The sequence below is a fragment of the Phocoena phocoena genome, chromosome 2, assembly GCF_963924675.1.
Source record: "Phocoena phocoena chromosome 2, mPhoPho1.1, whole genome shotgun sequence".
NCBI lineage: Eukaryota > Metazoa > Chordata > Mammalia > Artiodactyla > Phocoenidae > Phocoena > Phocoena phocoena.
This window is the reverse complement of record NC_089220.1, coordinates 115547030-115566365: the sequence shown is the minus strand read 5'-3', so window position 1 is coordinate 115566365 and position 19336 is coordinate 115547030. Positions and strand designations below refer to the sequence as shown.

Below are 19336 nucleotides of genomic sequence, written 5' to 3'. Positions count from 1 at the left end.
ATGGGGGAGGGGGAATAGAAGGGCGAGGAAAAGGAGGACGTTCCACGCTGAGGGAGCAGATGTAGAGGCAGTAAAGCACAAGGTAATACCAGGCACGGGGAGTGCATCATTTAGCCTAGAAGGTTAATACACGGGGTTAAAATGGGAGGCTGAAGCCAGATGCCAGTAGAGGGTCTAAGGTCAAAGTCCAGAAGGAAGAAACAGCAGGACTTTGATAGGGAACAATGAGAGGAAGGCTTAAAAGAATCGGTGTTGCATTAAAATTTGCAGCCAAGAGCTCCAACAACTGAAAGGCAGGATGGGCGGAGAAATATACTCCCAAAGCTTCCTCTTATTTATGTGCGCTCCCCGCATTCACAGAGGAATAAGCAGAACACAGACTTCTCCCTTCCCCAGGGCCAAGACCAGGAGCTCCGCCTCTCCCCGTCACGTGGCCAGAGGCGTCCCTGGCACGTGACCTATCTCGCGCTAGGCCAATCAGCCTCTGCAGGGGCGGGAACGCGGAGTCCGAGGGGCAGGAGGATCGATTGAGACCGCCTCTTCTCGCGAGCCTTGACGCCGTTGCTCCTCAGCCGCCCACGGCCGGGAGCGAAGGTCTCGCGAGGCTTGGGCGCTGCGGCGGTAGGAGGACGGGGAAGGACGGAGCCGAGCCACGGCTGCCTCCCTCGCTCTCTCCCTCGAGCGCTCGCCCGCCCCCTCCCTCCCTCCCCTCCCTTCCCCGGCCCCGGCTCAGGCCTCGGCCCGTTCGCTGTTCGGTCTTCTGCAGGGAGAATGTCGGGCTCGTCGCTCCCCAGCGCCCTGGCCCTCTCGCTGTTGCTGGTCTCTGGCTCCCTCCTCCCAGGGCCAGGCGCCGCTCAGAACGGTAAGCGGGGCGCCGGGGGCGGGCCGGGCGGGGGCTGAGGGAAGCTGGCGGCCGGAGAGGGCCGTTCGGGGCCCGAGGAGGTGGTGGAGCCAGGGGAGGGGGGCCGGCAATCGGAGTCTGGGGGGCTGCGGGCCCGAGACGAGCAGATGCCGGTCGGGAGTTCGAAGAGGCGCTGGTGTGAGAACCGGAGGCGCCTATCTGAGAGGTGGGGGCGTCCGATAAGAGCCTGAGGTGTTGTTGACTTAGAGGCTCCACGTCGTGGGGCTTGTCGCTCCGAGTCGGGGAGGGGACCCCGAGGAAGCCGACGTGAGGAGCTGGCGTAGCGGGGGCGGCGAGGAGGGGGCGCAGCGTTTAAAGGCGGCACAAGACAGGCATTTGTGTTTAAGGTGACGGAGAGTGGTGTCAGGCTCCCCAAGAGAACACTGGGGTCACTGGGGTCGTCCAGGGTTCTACTGGGGCCCCGTAAGACTGGTGATATCCTTAAAAAATAAGAGAGACGTGGGGGGAAGGGAGTACTGAAGAATACTGAGCAGAGTACTAGAGCCTTAAGGAGGGGGTAAAGAATCAGGGAGCCTTGGCTGTGGAGGTGGAGAGAAGGTGGGTGGAAAGCCAAGATAGTGGGTTGACTGCAGTAGGGGATCTGGAAAGAGGAGCAGCAGTGGCTCTAAACGAGATGAGGGAAGAGAACTGGGTTTACTAAGGAGGGTGGAGTGTTGGGCATTCTAGGGTACTGGTTGGGAGAGCAAAAAGGAGTTTCTAAATAAGGAGAGGAAAAAGGAGAAGAGGATGGGGAGAAAGGGTTGAAACTGAGGTAGGGGAAATTATTTATTATAGAAATAAGGGTTTCTGGCTATAGAGATGGGGGTGAGGTAAGACAGAAAATAAGGGAAGGGAGTAAAATGCAGGAAGCCGGGGGTGTAATGTTGGTTTGCAGTGTGGAGGATATATTAGGGAAGGGAGGAGCTGAGTTTTGGCAAGTGCTGTTTGATATGGGTTGGGGCCTTTGGGAAGGCAGGGACACACAGCTGAAACTGCAGTGGTGGGATTGAGAGCAGTCACTGGAGAGAGAGAGAGAGATGGAGGAAGTGGGTTTTTAAGATCGAGAAGTTTCAAGACTGAAGAGACATTATTTCTGAGGAACATAAAAGTAGTCCCTGGGATGTGTGCAGGATACAGTGGAAAGGAGAGAATTGGGTTTTGAACTGAAGCTGTTTAGAGAAGATGGAGAAATGGTGGGGAAGTATGGTGAGGGGGGATCTAGACAAAAAAGATTCCGATTGTTAGAGGTATGTGTTACAATTCAGCTGCTGAATTGATCTTTCAGAGATGAGATTAGAAGTATGGGAACCTGTTTCTGCTCTTGTGGAAACAACCTTTAAGAGGTTTAAAAAATGTTTTTATAGGAAAAAATTTATGAGGGTGAACTCATACATGACTGTACTGAAGAGTGAACTATAAATTCTTTTGTTAATTCTTCGATGTTTCTTTGTTGTTTGTTATGCTAGAACAATTTAAAATTACTCTTGTTGGAATAGCTGAAATTAAAATGGCTTTCATTAAAAAAAACAAAAACGAATGGAGTTAAGCATTCTAAGGAGAATCTAGGCTTAAAATGCTGAAGATTACAGTGAAAATATATCAGTAAAGATCGAAAAAGCATCAGTTAAATGTAAGTGTTTGTCATACCAAATTGTATAAATAAAATCTTATGTATGCTTCATGGCCTTGAATTATCACTGCAGAGGTCAGGAAGGAAACATTTTTCTGTCTCTAACATTGAATATATGAAGCATATTGGGTATTTTCCCTATTTTCCTCCAAAGCATGAGGCCACTAAGGAAGGCAAGGTAGAGTTAGTTTGATTTGTCTTATCAGTTTGTAGTCTGTGTTAACAATATGACTTAAGTCTAATACTAATTTCAGCTATTAAATTTGTGTAAAAAGCAAGGTTTCATTTGGCACAATAGGTGAGAGATTTTTGATCTCAACATGTTCAATCTCTGTGCTGGCATAGCTTCTTCAAAAATTTATAATACAGTGAAATTGTAGTTTCTTAGCAACTAAAGCAAGGTTTTTGGATGGGCCTACAAAGACTCATCTGGCTATTCTCAGTGATATGTGTTCTAAATACAGCATAGTGCAGCCTTTTCCTTGAAATGAGCTTGAATTCAGTCACATGACATGACTGGTGAAGTGAAGCTGAGCTTGTAGTTGACCCAAATGAATGTAAATTTAATTCAAGGAAGAAATGGCTATTTTTTTGAGTTTGAGTCCGTGTAGGTAAGGATGCGATTTTATAGCTTTTTATAGCATGTCTGTAAGATTAAAGCTTTCAATTGGTAATAGCTCTACAATCGTCTGCCCTCACGTCGTGGAGTTTGTATTTTCTTATAGTGTTTTTCAGAAATGGATACTATGCTCTGGATGATCTTGAAAAGTTGGATTATCTATTTAAAATGATGACTTTTTAAAAAATGTCCCCAAACCGAAGTATTTCTGGATTATGTGGTAGTTTAGACTGAGTATAGATGTTTTTCGTTATTCCTAAAATGAAGAATTTGGACTAGATGACTCTCAAGGTCTCTTCTAGCTGTGACCCATTACCATAGAGATTTTTCATTTAGATAGAATTTGTTTCCCATCCAAACAGTTAGACTTGTAGGACCATAGTTTCAAGTAAAATCCTCTTTAATGTGTCATTTTAAAGGAAGAAACCTGTCCTAAAATATAACCTTCCTGGTAAGACTTTGAAAGCTTTAGAGTGAAATTAAAATTGAATAAGTATAAACCAGACAGTATTATATGATGATCAAGAGCACAGACTCTGGATCCTGATAGACCTGGGTTTGAGTCCCATCTCTTGGTGGCTGAGTGACCTTGAGTAAGATGCTTAATACTTCCAAGTCTCAGTTTTATCATCTGTAAAATGGGGTTTATAATAATGCCCATCCCCTAGGGATGATGTGAGAATTAAATGAGACAATGACCATAAAGCACTTAGGTTTCTGCCTGGCATATAGTGAGTCTCAGTAGGGAGTAAAGTTTTACTATATGTAACACTTGTTACTATATGTAACATATGTTACTATATGTAACATATGCTACATTACTATATGTAGCATAACAATACTATATGTACTAAATGTTTGCTTACTGTAGTGAGTAAATATTATCTATTACTATTATTATCCTTTAAAAATACCATTATTAATTATTTTTCTTCATGTATATATCAAGCATTTAATTGTTAATGCTGCTCACTGTCATCTTGAAAAAAGTTAAGTAGGCCATTTGAAGGCCCCAGATTTGTGCTTTTTGCTTATGTAACTTTTTTATAGAAGTGACCAGCTGTGCTGCCTCTGCAATTGTAGATTCTGATGAGGAAGTTCATACTTCCATTTAATTGTCTGGGAGGTTTCATGGTTTTCTTTCTCTTTCAGTGAACTAAATATCTTTTCATGGCTAGGTAGCACCTTTTCATAGCATCTCATTGTTGTGAATAAGAGAAATAGAATGTAGTGCCTGGCACACAGTGAAGTGTTGGAGATGTTAACTGATGAATGAATGTGAAGTGTAAAAATGTAATATATTCATACTGAAAATATAAAAATAGACAATTAACACTGTTTAGGGGGAGAAGATGAGTCGAATGATCTAAAATGAGTTTATTAATGATCTAAATTTTAAGAAACCATTTTGCTTGGGTGATACTAGATAGTTGTGAACATTGTGCTTTGTAACAGTGCCAGTATTTGCATTAGATGATTCATGAATCTTTTTCTTTTCTGTCAAGTGCTGTTTGCTTCAGTGGTTTGGCAGTTTCTCTCCCTGAGTATGTTTTTAGACGTTTGCTATTGATAGTGCATCTCTCCTTTGGGTGAACTAAAATGAGCAGTGGAAGACGTGTTATCTATAGCAGCTGTGGCACAAATGACACGCCAAATATCAAGCAGCAAATCTTAACATAATTAGTCCAAATAAGATTTTAAATGACCAGAAGAAACTGTTTGCCTTGGAATTTATTAGCATTTCCTAAGGAGATCATAAGCCTCCAGACTCCCGGGCAACTGACAACAGTGTCACTACTGATGTAATGAAGCACCCAGGCATGAGAAATTGGTCAGGGGACCAGGGTGGTAAGGCCATGTTACAACATCAGGATCTGTTCCTGGGCTCTAGTCTTTGTTTTTCAAGATTCCTGGATCCAAATTAGAAAAAGATGCAGGTAGGTTTTTGTGTTGTCAGACATAACAGAGCTTAACGTGTTAGTGTACCAAGGTTTAAAACAATAAAGGCAAAAGTATTTATATGTAAATGTACCCTACAGTCCAAACATTCACCATAAATTAAGATTGAAGTTCATTACAGATCTGACTTTGTGTGAGTTATACAGATCCTCATGAAAAATTAGACTGTTTTGTCTTGAAGGAATCCCTTGATTTTTCTCAATACAGTTTTAATGTGAAACATTTTCTCCTCCTGTGGAGTATACCTTTAGACATTAATAAAAGACAAAATATAATTGTATTGTCTTTATTTTTATTTTTTTAATAAAAGTAAATAACTGGGCCGGCAGAGATGACTGGATACGATTAGAAAAGTGCTCTGTCAATTTGGACATTGTTTTTCATTTATTTAGTTTGAGCTACTTTTTCAGAGTAAGATGTTTCATATTTAAAATCTGAAATTTTGCTGCGTCTATGTAAAGGTGTTTTTTCAAGACAATTTGGGAAGGAGATAAGGTGTTAATATCTGTACAAATGAAGCATGTAGGAAAATAATGAATGAGACTGTTTTGGATATCACACAGGAGATGTTCAATAAAAACTTGAATAAAATTATGCAAAGAAATTTTGGAAGAAGTGAATTGTGTGAAAAAATTTCTGAGGCAGTCTATTCAGTTTGTTTACAGTGAGCACAGTCTGGACAGGATCAGAAGTAGAGAATGAAGTTATAAGAGAAAAGACAGAAGAAAGGCTGTAGTAATTGTACAAGGAGAAAAACAGGAAGCAAGAATGAGGAATGAATCTTCCTTTGACAAGCATCTGGAAAAATAGAATCTGTTAGAAAGAATAAATAGACCAGGGTCCTCTAAAGTATATCTGAACATCAAAATTGAAATATGTAATGATGCAAAATCGCCGCCTGTGAACAGTCGGCCTTGCTTTCAGTGTTCCTCTTTAAACAAAACACTATCATTTTACATGAATTTTTATAAATGCCATTGGTGATATGGAGCTTAATTTTAAGCACCTTAGATAATGCATTTTTAAATTGTGAGGTTCTTGTGGATTTTTTTTCCCCCGGAATTCCTAATTTTAGTTGGTAAGGATTAGCTTTGTGAAAGCAGGAAACTTCTCCAGTAAAACTGGTTGAATATAAACTGTTGCATTTTATAGGCTTATATATATAGAAGTAAACTTCTCACTGAATTAAAAGTAAAATACTGTACTGATCCTATGTAAAAACATTATTCCAAAGGTATTGATGTTTACATTAAAAACTTGAATATACAAGTAAATTGTATGGTTTTCAGGTTTATTCAAGATTCAGGATTTGTACAATTCCAGTTTACTATTGTCGTCTAAAATTGAAAGTAGGCCTAATTTTTTTGTTGTTGTTGCTTGCTTTTGTGTATATGCAAAAATAGACGTTTATTAATCAAACTTAATTAACTTGAGGTCACTTTTTCATTATTGTTGAGAACTTTTAATTGGTCTGTGTGGAAATGGGGGTTTACTAAATACTTAAAGAATTCCCGTAGTTATCTACATTTATTTGCATACAGTAAGTCAGTGGTAAATTTATTTGATGTTCCTCCCACATCTACTGTTTTTTTTGTTTTGTTTCTTGTTTTCGTTGTGTTTCAAATTTAAAAAACCTAGTCTTATCTCTTCGTTAAAACTGTGGCCGTTTGATGGAAAGTTTGATGGAAACATATTGTGTTAAGTTCCTTGTACTAAAAAGTACTGAATGGTATTCTTTTGCATTTCTGGAAACAATTATGGAATGTTTTAAGACTAACCTTCTAAAAAAAAAAGACTAACCTTCTTTCTAAATAATCTTATTTACTGGAACCTTAGGGTACGCTTTATGGTTTTTTCCAGAAGTATGTCAATTTGGATATGCTTTGCTTCCCTTTGCTTTGTCTTGATTTATATCATTGTTACACCCAACTATTGCTTCAAATTGACTAGACAGTGAAATATAATGAGATGATTTGAGATCACTCTGAAGGTGTCAGGATTCTGTATATTATGTAAGGCTCTATTATTAGAAAACATAAAGTTCCAAATTGCACCCATAGTTTTAATCCTATCCAAATGTATACTCACATTCTAAAAGTGATTAAATATAAAATACAAGATAATATGTCCTTTGTGACAGAATACTAACAAGGCAAAATGTTCCATAAGCAGTAAGATACATTTAAAAAAAAAAGTGAGAGTGGGCTTGCATATATAAATTATGTCATCGATTTTTCTTCCTGATGATAGTATTTGTAAACCACTGGACTACATGATGTGTAAATTCCCTTCCAGTTCTAAAATAACACAGTGCTATGGACCTTACAGTTTAGGTAGGTACTGCTTCTAATGGTTAAAAGGCCTAGAGAGAGAATATTTTGTTTCAATAAATTTTTTGAAACTAACTTTTTGGAATTAAGGAAAATTGAATTTGAGGCCATGCACTGTTTTGAAATCCAACTGCCTGTAAACCTACTTCAGACAACACTTGTAGTTCATGTTTCAAAGAAGGCAGAATGGTGTCTGTTATAGAGATAGCATATTAAGCTTGCTAGGAAAATTGCCAGTGTGAATTAAACAATTAAGAAATGAAAATCACTGCCAGGTAGGTAGATATTTTGTGTTCTCTTTGTTGGTTGAAAAGTAGTTGACTGTTGAAGAGGCAGTGAAGCACACTTAACTAATTGTATTTTTATGTTATCCTTTGAGAAGTTTTGCTTTCTGTTTATGAATTAATTTCTCCTGTCCCTATGCATTTGTTAAAGACCTTTAAACCTGTCCATTATAGTTGAACAGGGCACCCCAAGCGTTACCTGAATTAAATCTGAGCAAGTTTGTAGATATTCCTTAGAAACAGTGTGTCAAAGTCTCAGCTTATAAATTTATTCGTTATACTACCTTATTGGGTAGGTCCGTTTCCTAATTTTTCCTTTTTACATTTTGTTAGAATTTCAAACATTAGAAAGTAGAATGAATAATGTAATAAACTCCCATATAACCATCATGTGTCAACAGTTATTAGCCACATCCTTGCTGTTTATTAATTTAAAAATAACCTGAAAAATTAACATTGCAAACTAAAATTTTCTAGGTGCTGAAATGTAGTTAGTTAGGGATTAACTTACATTAGTAAAATAGAAATAATTTGGTTCATATGTAATTATGTTGTAATGACTTTAAAAATATAAAAGCCCTTTAGCAGAAGGCTTTCAAACTTTTGTCTTGACCCAGATAAGGAAATAGACTTTATTTGTGACTAAGTATATGCAGAAATATGTAACGTTTTGTGAAATAATACCTTTCCTTACTCTGTAATGTATTTGAAGGAAACCATTGTGACCTTCTAAATTGATTTCATAATTCATTAACAGGCTATGAAACTCATGTTTGAAAAACAGAGCATTTTCAAGTATGGAGTAGTTTTGTTTTATTTTTATATACTATGTAGTCTGAAGCAATATGATGATTTTTGTAAACATAAGGACTTTCACGAGGCATTTATCAGTAATATCAACATGTACTGTTATTAGTCATCATTAGTAAAGACAATATAGCATTGTTTAATTAATATGTTACCCATTACTTATATAATATTGATTCCCCCTCTCCATTTGAATTTCAGAAAAAGGGAAAGCTACAATAATTTGAATATCATAAGCAAAGCACAAGTTTCCCAGTATATTTAGTTGTCCTTTCTTTTAAATTAGCTCTTATAGTCATTATTCCCTGGCCCTACCTTTGAGTTATTGCTTGAGTACAGGACTGGGAGCACTACAATTTATTCTGAGCTGAATGCTTACACATTTCTGGTGAGTACAGAATGACTTGAACACTGGCCAAGGGAAGAGATGGAAAGCAGAACCATCACTGAAGAGTCATTTGCCTTTCCTGTTTAAGATCCTAGAGTAGCAACTTTATTTTCTTATTTTTAGACATTGCTTCTTGAAGGAAACAAAGGCAAGATGTCCTGTACTGTGTTGGCAACTATCTGTCAAATAATTTTCAATCCATAGATTGAATGAGTTCGTTAAATTTAATTTAGGATTTTTTGTGATTATACAAGTTTAACAGGTTGGAAACCATTGTGGAGCACCTGGAAAAAATAGCTAAGCAGCTCCAGCATGGAAATTAATATCATTTATGCTTAATCTCAAATAATTCATCAAGGAAGATGAAATAAATGGCCTTAATGCAAACCAGGAAGCTGGAAAAGAGAAAGTATAAAGCGGTTTCAAATTACTTACAGTGAACTGTCATTGAATTACCCTTAGACAAAGAAGATAGTGATCACATATCAAAATTATGGTTTCTATTTTCTTACTAGGATTGAACTCCAAGTAATTACGAACACTTTCCAACCACATTTAGGAAAAGATGCAGATAGTTCTACATTGATGGTAGCGTGAGACTTAGGAGAAAAGCCTGAAGGAGCTAAAATTAGAAAAAGGGAGCACTAGGGGGATGTGATTATCTATTAATACCTTCAAGGTAGCAGTGTAAATGAAGTAAGGGAATTAGGCAGTCTCCAAAGATGGATGGGCTGTATCAAAGAGCAGTGGCCTAGACCACTGGGAAGAAAAGCATAGGTTTAGTATTAAAAAGGTGATTTAAATGAAACTAGCAGAAGAATAGAGTTATTTGCAGTCACTCATAGTTAGAGCCATTATAAGTAGGGCAAAGAGCTGGTTGACAGGGACTTCAAAGAACAAGAGAATATCTCTTTCTGTTATATCTATTACTCATTTAGGAGTTCAAGAGGAGAAAAAAACCTTTATGGGAATGAATAGGAAATGTGATGGGCTTTCCAGAAGTTTTTTTTTTTTTTGGCTATGCCACTCAGCTTGCAGGATCTTAGTTCCCTGACCAGGGATTGAACCCAGGCCTTCAGCAGTGAAAGCGCAGAGTCCTAACCACTGGACTGCCAGGGAATTCCCTTTCCAGAAGTTTTTAAGGGTCAGAAATTAGTTTGTTTCTAACTCTAAATTTCTATGATTATGAATTCAAGAAAAATGGTAGATTAACTTTGGAATCCATTAAAGTAGCTTTTAAGACCTGCCTATAATACTTTAAACAGGATTCTGTTTATTGTGACCTTCATAAACAGCTGTTTTGTTTAGTTATCAAAAATCTACACTGAAATTTTTCCAATCTCTGTTTCACACACAGAAGCATAAGCTTTGTAAGAGTTCATTCACTAGACTGGATGGAACCTAGTAAAAGTTTAACCTTTGGCTTTAAGAAATTAGACTTTTCTTTTGTGTGGTACATTTTAGCTATTAAGAAAGCCTTATCATCAGGAAATGAGCACTTCCAGACTAACTCTTAAGGCTTCTCAGTCAAAATACTGCTGTGACAGAAGCCCCAGCCTGTTTTATGAGTGGAGCTGGTGCTGCAGTACTTTGGTAGAGATGGGAGCTCACTTTAATTAGCTCGAAGACTGTAGGGTTGCTAGGTAAAATGCAGGACACCCATATATATTTGAATTTCAGATAAACAACGAAGAATTTTTATTTCGTACATCTGGTGATCCTAGAAATGTCTTTTTTGCTGTTTTGACCTTCCATTTAGAACTTAACCAAGAGTCTTGTAATTTGGTTAGTTTTTGTGTATTAAAAGAAACCTTTAAAAAGTAGACTTAATATGAGCAAAATCATGTTACATTGCAAATTTTGTATGAGTAAGTGTAGTTTAGGGTAGTATTATTTTATTCTGGTTACATCACATTTCTATATGGTTTTTTTCCTTCAATTCTGCTACCTTACATTTGACAGAGTAAGTTTTTCATTTATTCTCTAAAAATGAAAGCTATTTTCAAGAAGGGTGTGAGGAGAGGGCCTCAGGCTGTTTGTTTTGTTTTGTTTTGTTTTTTTAGCAATTCCCCTTTTCTCTCCTTACCTAAAATATTTTAAAATTTAGGGCACTATTGTCTGAGGGTATATGATAGAGATGTTTCTGGGGCTATTGGTTCAAGGATTGTCCTTTTTCAGTTTTTGCTTAGGGGCTTGGAACATATTTGCATTTTTGTCTTGAAAGAAGAAAAGGAATGAATGAAGATGTGACTGACCACACCCTTTTCTTCCTAGTGGGTTCAGAATAATTTTAACTTGCTTAATTATAACCACCCGATTTAGAGTCAGGGAAACTGAATGAGGGATGTAATTTCTTTATTGTTAAATTTCAGTACTAAGACAAAATCATGGTTTCATGAGATTTATTGTAAGGTCTTTGATCAGAGGTATGTCACTGTGTCAGTCATTCAGTATAAGAGATCACCTTCTTTTGGTGTGGACTGGGGTGAGGTGGCTATAAGAATAATAAGAATTGAACAGTGTGATAGGCCCCAGGGTGAATGATATTAAGTAACATAAAGCATAATCATAACTATACTTAAACATATTTCTTTGAAATATATTTAAGGCAGTTTTAAGAAGTATTAAAAATAACTCAAGGTTTTTATGAAACTAGAAAATTAATTTTGATGCCTAAACTGAGTTGAAGACAATAGTACTGAATAAGTAAATTGATACAGTCTGTCACCCTTGTAAATGTAAAATGTAAATAAAAACTATGTTCAAAAGGTCGTTTTGTAGGGCAATGTAGTTGCATGGAAAGAGCGCTGGATTTGGCAGTAGCTTTAAATTGTTTCTATTTCAGTTCCTGTGGTTTCTATTTTTTAAATTAGTATAATAATCTGTTGGGTTTTTATGAGATTAGATGATAATGTATGGAAAGTGCTTTATAAACTGCTTTACTGTAGAGTGGCATGTATGTATAGCTTTGAATTATAGGGCCTGGTACTTAAAAAGTGTTTACTTTTAATGGGTTAACTACAACTCTGGTAGTTCATAGGAAAGTGAAGAGGAAAATAAAGTTCTAGTGAGAAGGGCCAGATTATTTCGGGGTTGGTTTTATGACTATATCATATCATAACGTGCATTCTAGATGGTTGTTACCAGACTAGCCTTTTCACTGAATTATCTCCCTCTACGAGGGAAGGTCAATATTGACTTTTTTGTAATCTTTGTTACGTACCTCCCAGTACTGTTCTCAAGTTAAACCTAGTTACAGGGACACCGTGTTACCCTTCATCCTCCTTCTCTCCCTCCCCCAGGTATGTAACAGAAAGCAATGTCAGGTATCTTTCTTGTATCCTCTCTTTATTAACACATTTTTGTAACTCGCCTTTGCTGTCCTGAAGTGAAATTCATAGGTGTTTTATCCTACATGCACACTATTAAGAAAAAATATATATATATATAATCCCTTGAATGTAATATAAAGGAGAAAATAACTTGGTAAGATGTTTATTCAGTAGTTCAGTCTAAATGCTCAGGCATGACTACACAGAAAGACAATGAAGTAGTCTGCTGTTTTTGTCCATATGTAGAAAAACCAGGAATGTGACAGTTACAAGTGCAGACTTGTGCTGTAATAGTGACTCAGATATCACAGGTGGCATTGCTGTTGATAATGTGATTTTCTGAAAAGGTGAACAACTCTTGGTAAAGTTCCAAATGAAGCAAAAGTACAATCTCTCCTCACTTTACACAGTAACTGCATTCCTGGAAAGTTGAATGATGATTAAAATCATGCAAGAGTACTTTGTGGTGTATTTAAAACAGAGCTATGTTCTAGGCTCAGACCAGGTTTTCATCTTGAATGTCATTTGAAAGTTGTGTAGGAAGAGGGACAATTCTTTGTTGTGCAAGACTTTTCCTACTTTGTGGGATATTGAAGATCCCTGGTCCCAGCCCACTAAAGGCTGGTAATGCTGTCCCAATCATTGTGTTAACCAAAAATATACCCACAAATTTTCAGAATGCTCCATAAAAGTCAGAGCGGCCCCTGTTGAGAATATCTCCATTTTGTGTCTGCACTTGTAAGTATCCTCTGATAAAGGATTACAGCACCTAGTTCCTGGGACAACCCCTGGTCAAAGCCACACCTCTTCTAGGAACGGACACACAAGGAGAGCAGCTGTTCACTTGTTTTTATTCTTTTTGTTGACATGCATTAAAGCAGGGATTGCAAACTCATTTACCATAGGAGCTAGGCAAGTACCTTTTGCTAAAGTGGAGAATATAATGCATGCTTTGACTGAAAACACTGAAAGCTGGGCTTTTAAAAATACTGTGCTGGTCAAATAAAACTGTCAGTGGGCCCGCATTTTGTGTCCTCTTCACCAAAGAATTATGATATGGATTTTGAAGCCTAAGAGATTGGATTGGAGTATTGATTTTTGCCAAGCCTCTTACTCTGTTTCCTCATCTGTTTATTTGGAATAATACACACCTTCACAGGTTAGAATGAGATTGCATGCATAAATGAACTAGCATGATAGCTGACACAAGATGCATGTTTGATAAGATTTTCTCTCTTCACTAATATACATCCTTTCAGTTATCTTGGTTTACTTTTTAATCTGTTTGAAAGCTAGCTATGCTTTATAGTGAAATGGTTATGAAATTTGAAATCTCTAATATGGGGGATATTAGTTGCTTCTTAATTTTAACAGAAACAAGGAAGTAATTAAAATGAAATTTTTAGGTTAACACACAACCTACCTACCACTTAAGGTATTTGGAGCCTGATCATTTTAAGCTATTTGGAGCCTGACGCTTGTAACACTAAACTTAGATTCCAAACTATTTCAGTAGAATAGCCTCCTTAGTCTTTGAGGTTAGCTTTCAATCTTAGCAGAGCAATGATCTTTATTTAGCATATTTATTTATTTTTGAAGTAACGTTGGAGCAGGTAATTTTGCTAGTACTGCAGTACTTTATTGCACCTTCAAAATTAGATTATGCTATGGGAGTGACATTTTTATAGTTGTTACTTGAGTTAGAAATTTAGCAACATGATTTTTACTAGGAAACTCTGGTGTATGATTTTCTTTCAATTGCCCAGTGAATGTTTTGAAAGCTTTACATTTTCTTGGTTCGTGTAAAATGTTTTAGAGGCATGTACATCTTGTTGTACGTTTTGTTTTCATACTTTAGCAGCAGAAACTGTTTTTTTAACTTTCATTTTTCTTTAGTAATTAACACAATTGATCTAAATGGTTAAAGCAATACCTGTGCTTTACTTCTTTGTTCCTATCCTCAGATTCTGTTGTTCATCTTTGTTTTCCTCCACAATATGATTTTGAGCCCTATGTTTTAGTGATGATGTATATATTATTTTTGTAAGGTCTAACCCCCACCCCCAGTTTCTCCTATCTCAACTTTAGTGTCTTCTTACCCATATCTCCTTGGTCCTGTCCTTTCTGGTATCTTCAGTTGTTTCTAGATAAACATTTGGCACTTTTAAATTCTTTGTCCTGTTTTATTTGAATCCTTTTGAGGGGCAGAGAGGTAGCAAATTCTATTATACTTCTAAGAGACAAAATTTAGCTTAATTGACTGATATTTTTGAGCTCGTGTGTTTGCATATTGTGACTCCTGGGTATTTTTGCTTTTCCTAGTAGCTGTTTAATGGTTTTCTTTATATGGAGATTTTTCTAACATGCTTTTTAAATCTTTTAATCGCCACAGGGTCATAATGTCCATATTTCTCAGAAACAGCTTAGCTAGCCTTCGAGCCCTAGTTACAAAGGAAGTTAATTCCTGAAGGAACTGGGGACATCAAGGCAGAAAGAAATCCAGGCAGGCAGCTAGTAATGAATATTGATTGTGAACTGTGAGGTACTTGGTGTGGGCTGGTAAATTTTAGTGCTTTAGAGGTAACCCTGCAAGGCTACCTCTTACTGTGGAGTGCACATGAAACATTCTGAAATGTATGCCCATGGAGCATATAATTTGCTACTCTGTGGCAGGTAGACATTAAAATTCACTTATGGGGTGGGGATAGTGTTAGGGGTAATCAGATTTTACAGCTGTAGGATGAAAGGGCAAACTTTGATAAGCATTAAAGAAAAAAAAAACCCCATTAGAGTATACAGAGTAGTAGTTCTTAACTCTAGGAACGGCATTAAGCTATAGTGAAAACTGCTCAGAAATAGCCAGAAGTACGAGCTTGTTGGCATTTGTATTTCAGTAACAGGTATGTATATTTTACCAGCTATTTAAAGTCAGAATGGGAAAGAATTTGAGTGGAATGTGTTTTTAGTAGTGTCTTAAGAGTGTCACCTTACCATTCTGCAACACTATCCCGTTTGTCACTGAAAAAGCTCAAGAATTGTATCGAGTCTTAAACTCTCAAAATACACCATTGGAAAAACTTGACAGGCCCAGTAGTACCAGGTGAGCCTGAGGTAACCAGATATATAAGCTTGTCAGCTATCTCTGCCTAGAGTTTAATGAAGTTTTCATCAGGTTGAACTTTAAAAGAATAAGTATAGCTAACTACAGGAGGCAATATTAGCAGGCAGAGGGGATGACTCTTCCTACCTTGGATAGTGTTTAAACAACATTTTGACTTGGAATTGTTTAATTTAAAATTTTGAAAAAGAAGGAAAGTTATTGGATTTTAAAAAATTAGGAAAGAACTTGCTTAACATGATAATTTCAGATTATACTTAGGTGTTTTAAGTAAAATATTAGAGTTCCCCCTTTTACCCCTCAATTCCCACTCCTCAGGAATAAGCACTGTCAGTAGTTGTGTATCTTTTCAAAGCTTATTCTTTGTAGATATGTCATTAACAGGCTGTAATGCTCTAGTAGTATTAATTATGTTATAATTCATTGTGATATTTATAGCCTTCATTTTTTGAGTATAGTAATTGGAGTGACAGATATTTTCATTTATATAAGTGTATGGAGCCTCTAGGATACATCTGTTGTTACTGTCACTGAAGGGAATTATGTTGATGACTGAATTCTTGATATAGAAATTGGCACACTGAGAGGACCTTTCTCATTCCAAACAGGGAAAAGCTTCATTAAATGGAAAAAGAACAATATATTGCTGTATTTTTATCCTCAGTCGTATTTTTTTGGTGGAAATCTTAAATGTTTATACATTTACTATTTAGCCATGTAAATAATTCCTGGGACCACTCCACTAATTTTTAATAGAAGCATTCTGTATACAATTTTGCTATCCCTTTTCAAGAGAAGCAGCAATAATTTTTGCTGGTGTTTGGGGCAGTAGGTAAGTAATATAACCTGATCCTCCACCTCATTGTGGAGGTGGAGGTACTACCTAATTGTGGAATTATGAGATAATGAAGACCCGAAACAAGATAAGAGTACAAATGAGAAGTAATTATGAAAGAAGAGAATAGATTTAGATTGTTGACTGAATATTGGGATTTCCTGAGGAATTGAGGAAGGAACAGATTTTAGTAGATGGAACATTAGTGAACAGGAATCAGGAAATTTGAATTCTAGTGAGGGTTCGAAACTACATTACAGCCTCTTTGGACTGTGGTATATCTAAGTGTTAGATTGGGGCAAGAATTAGATTTAGGAACTTTCAACCTATAGCAGTAGAAAGTTTTTTCTTTTTATTTAAAAAATAAGTCAAATCTTAATTTGTTAATTAGATAAATGTAGAGCTGTTTGGGGGAGAGGGAATCCTCTGATTGTTCCAAAGAATCCTTAGGGCCTAAGGAGCAGGGTTTTAAAATTAATGAAATGGATGACCCCTTTGTAGACCTACTTCTGAAGTTTTTGCACAAGGATGTTTTTGGTTCACAGTCCACTTGGGCAGTCTTGATATCTGCTTGAAAAAGGTCTTGTGGATACTTTGCAAGGTAGATGATTAAAATATTTATACTAATACATGTGTCCACGGTTGAAAATAAGACCAAAAGAAAGATGATCCCTTTAAAGGCAGAATCTATCAAATAGCACAAAGATAATATCCTATGCAAAATGGACTTGGTAAACTAATTCTTATTGCAACGTTTGTCAGCTTCTTTGTGAGAAAGAGCTACCTGTCATGTGTCCTGAGTTTTGAAATCCAGGAATATGCACTCGATAGGAGAAAACAGAGGTGTGCTGTTGAGACCCTGCTTGGAAAAGGATTGAAAGTACTATTACGTTTCATCGCTTGGTGGGAAGAAAATCTTAGGGGGGTAGCAACCACCTTGAAGATCTGCCAGTAAGAACTGGAGATCTACTATTAAGTTCCAGTTTACTAGTAAGGAATGCCAGCTTAAAACAGTAAGTCACAGTTAGTAATGTCAAATACTTTTTAAACTCACAGGCCCACATAGAAGTTCCATAGAGGTAAGTTAGATAATTGGGGATGGTGGTGTAGTGATAAAAGCCTGAACTGGTAACGGTGATGAGAAAGAAGTATAATAGAACATGCTGTGTGACAGTCATTCTAAGATAAAATGTTTTTGAGTTAAATAATGTATGTAAGATATTATTTAGTTCTAATTGTCCATAGTAAACAAAACATTGTTATTAGTGAGGTAGTATTTGAGCTCTGGAATTATAACTGCCAGGGTGTACATCCTGCCTCTGCACATCTGTAGAGTGACAGTACAACCGTAAGGGGTAGTGAATTATATAATATACTTTGCACTATGCCTGACATACATGAATGATCAATAAAGCTTAGCCGCTGTTATAATAATTTGGTTTCAGAGACGTTCAGTTATGCGTTCAGTAATCTTTTTGGAATGTTCTTTAAAAAAAATAATAACAGTTAGAAAATGTCCTACTACCTGCCCCTTCCCCACAGATGTTTTTCTTAAAGGTTATCTTTTCAAAGAAAGAGATTTCTAGTCTGTATGTTTTTGATTCTAGGAGGTTTACAGGGAATCTGAACTTCCCTCTTTTTTAGAATTGATGATTAGAAGCATCATTACCTAATTTGAAAAAGAATGGGAAAGTTGCATTCTAACTGTAAAGTAAAATTTCAAATTAGAAATCTGTTTTTCACTCAATTTTTATTTCTTTGCCTATTAGTATTAATGGATGCATAGCAAGAAAACAAACTGACATTAGGGATTTGATTTTTTTTTTTTTTTAATAAAAAGTAACTTCTACGAAATCTCTGGTAAATTCAAATAAGTCTGGTCTCCTAGAATTTATGATTCTCTTGATATTCAGAAAGATGGCTCTGGTATGAGAAACTCCTCTAGTCAAAGAAAGATGGTTTTATTTATTATACTGTTCATTAAAGTACTCATAATTACTAGTACATTTTAAGTTGTTAATAGGATGAAATTTACTGAAAGGGTTTTAAGCTTAATCCTTGGTTAATGAGAATTGTGTTTCTCAGCATTCTTTTAACAAATATTATTGAGTATAATATGTATAGCAAGGAATTGTGGGGATACAAAATTAGAGACATATCCTGGTTTCTAGATGATTTATAATTTGTTAAAATATACTCTTTCTCACAAACACATTATTGCCTCATGCATCTTCATGGATTTATAGAATACTGTATTTCAATTAATTGAGCATTTATAATATGTAGATTTACAGAATATTAGAGCTGAAAGGACCTTAGAAATCATCTGTTCCAATCTTCTAATTATACACACAAGGGAACTGAGGTTTCATATTTTAATATAAATATTATATAGAGTGTTACATATAACCCATGTTATTAAATGGAACGATTTCTATACAGTATTTCATTTAAAAAATTTATTTATTTATTTATTGCTGCGTTGGGTCTTCGTTGTGGTGCGTGGGCTTCTCTTGTAGAGCATGGGCTCTAGGCTTGCGGGCTCAGTAGTTGTGGCTCATGGGCTCTAGAGCACAGGCTCAGTAGTTGTGACACACAGGCTTAGTTGCTCTGTGTCATGTTGCATCTTCCTGGACCAGGGCTCGAACCCGTGTCTCCTGCATTGGCAGGAGGATTCTTAAACACTGCTCCACCAGGGAAGACCCTCTACACATTCTTATGCTTTTTTTAAAGTCACAATTTAAATTGATATGTCTAGCATTTTATTACCATGCAGTTTGGCATTCATTTTTGAAACACTATCAGAGAGTACTTGATAACACATTCTAGAGAGTCAATCTTGGCCTATTCTGTAGCAGGGTTTATAATTTTGCTAGATATGATAATACTTTCAGACTAGTAAGTAGAGAGCTACCTTTTTCAAATACTAGGGTTCATTGATCTTCGTATACTGTCTTTTGAAATCAAGGCAGTAGGGTTTGATTATATACTGCATACTTTACAGTAAGGCAAGAGATTCTGGTTAATGGGAAAATTATCTGAACCAAGGGTGGCATAGCTACCAAATAGTGGTTGGAGAATGGGGTTGAGGATTTATCAGTTTTGATAGAGGGAAAAAAAAAAAAACTAAGGA

The 19336-nt window shown here is 36.7% G+C and overlaps 1 protein-coding gene across 2 annotated transcripts in view; it reads left to right on the top strand.

Moving 5' to 3' along the window:
- Positions 1-600: 600 nt before the first annotated feature.
- NPTN (neuroplastin) overlaps positions 601-19336 on the top strand; it is a 56008-nt gene continuing 37272 nt past the window's right edge. Inside the window, exon 1 of one of the 2 annotated variants that reach the window (XM_065871454.1) lies at positions 601-862. In XM_065871454.1, coding sequence (XP_065727526.1) covers positions 772-862 — 91 coding nt within the window. In that variant the 5' untranslated portion in view covers positions 601-771. The remainder of the gene's footprint in view (positions 863-19336) is intronic. The other variant, XM_065871453.1, reaches the window with a different exon arrangement.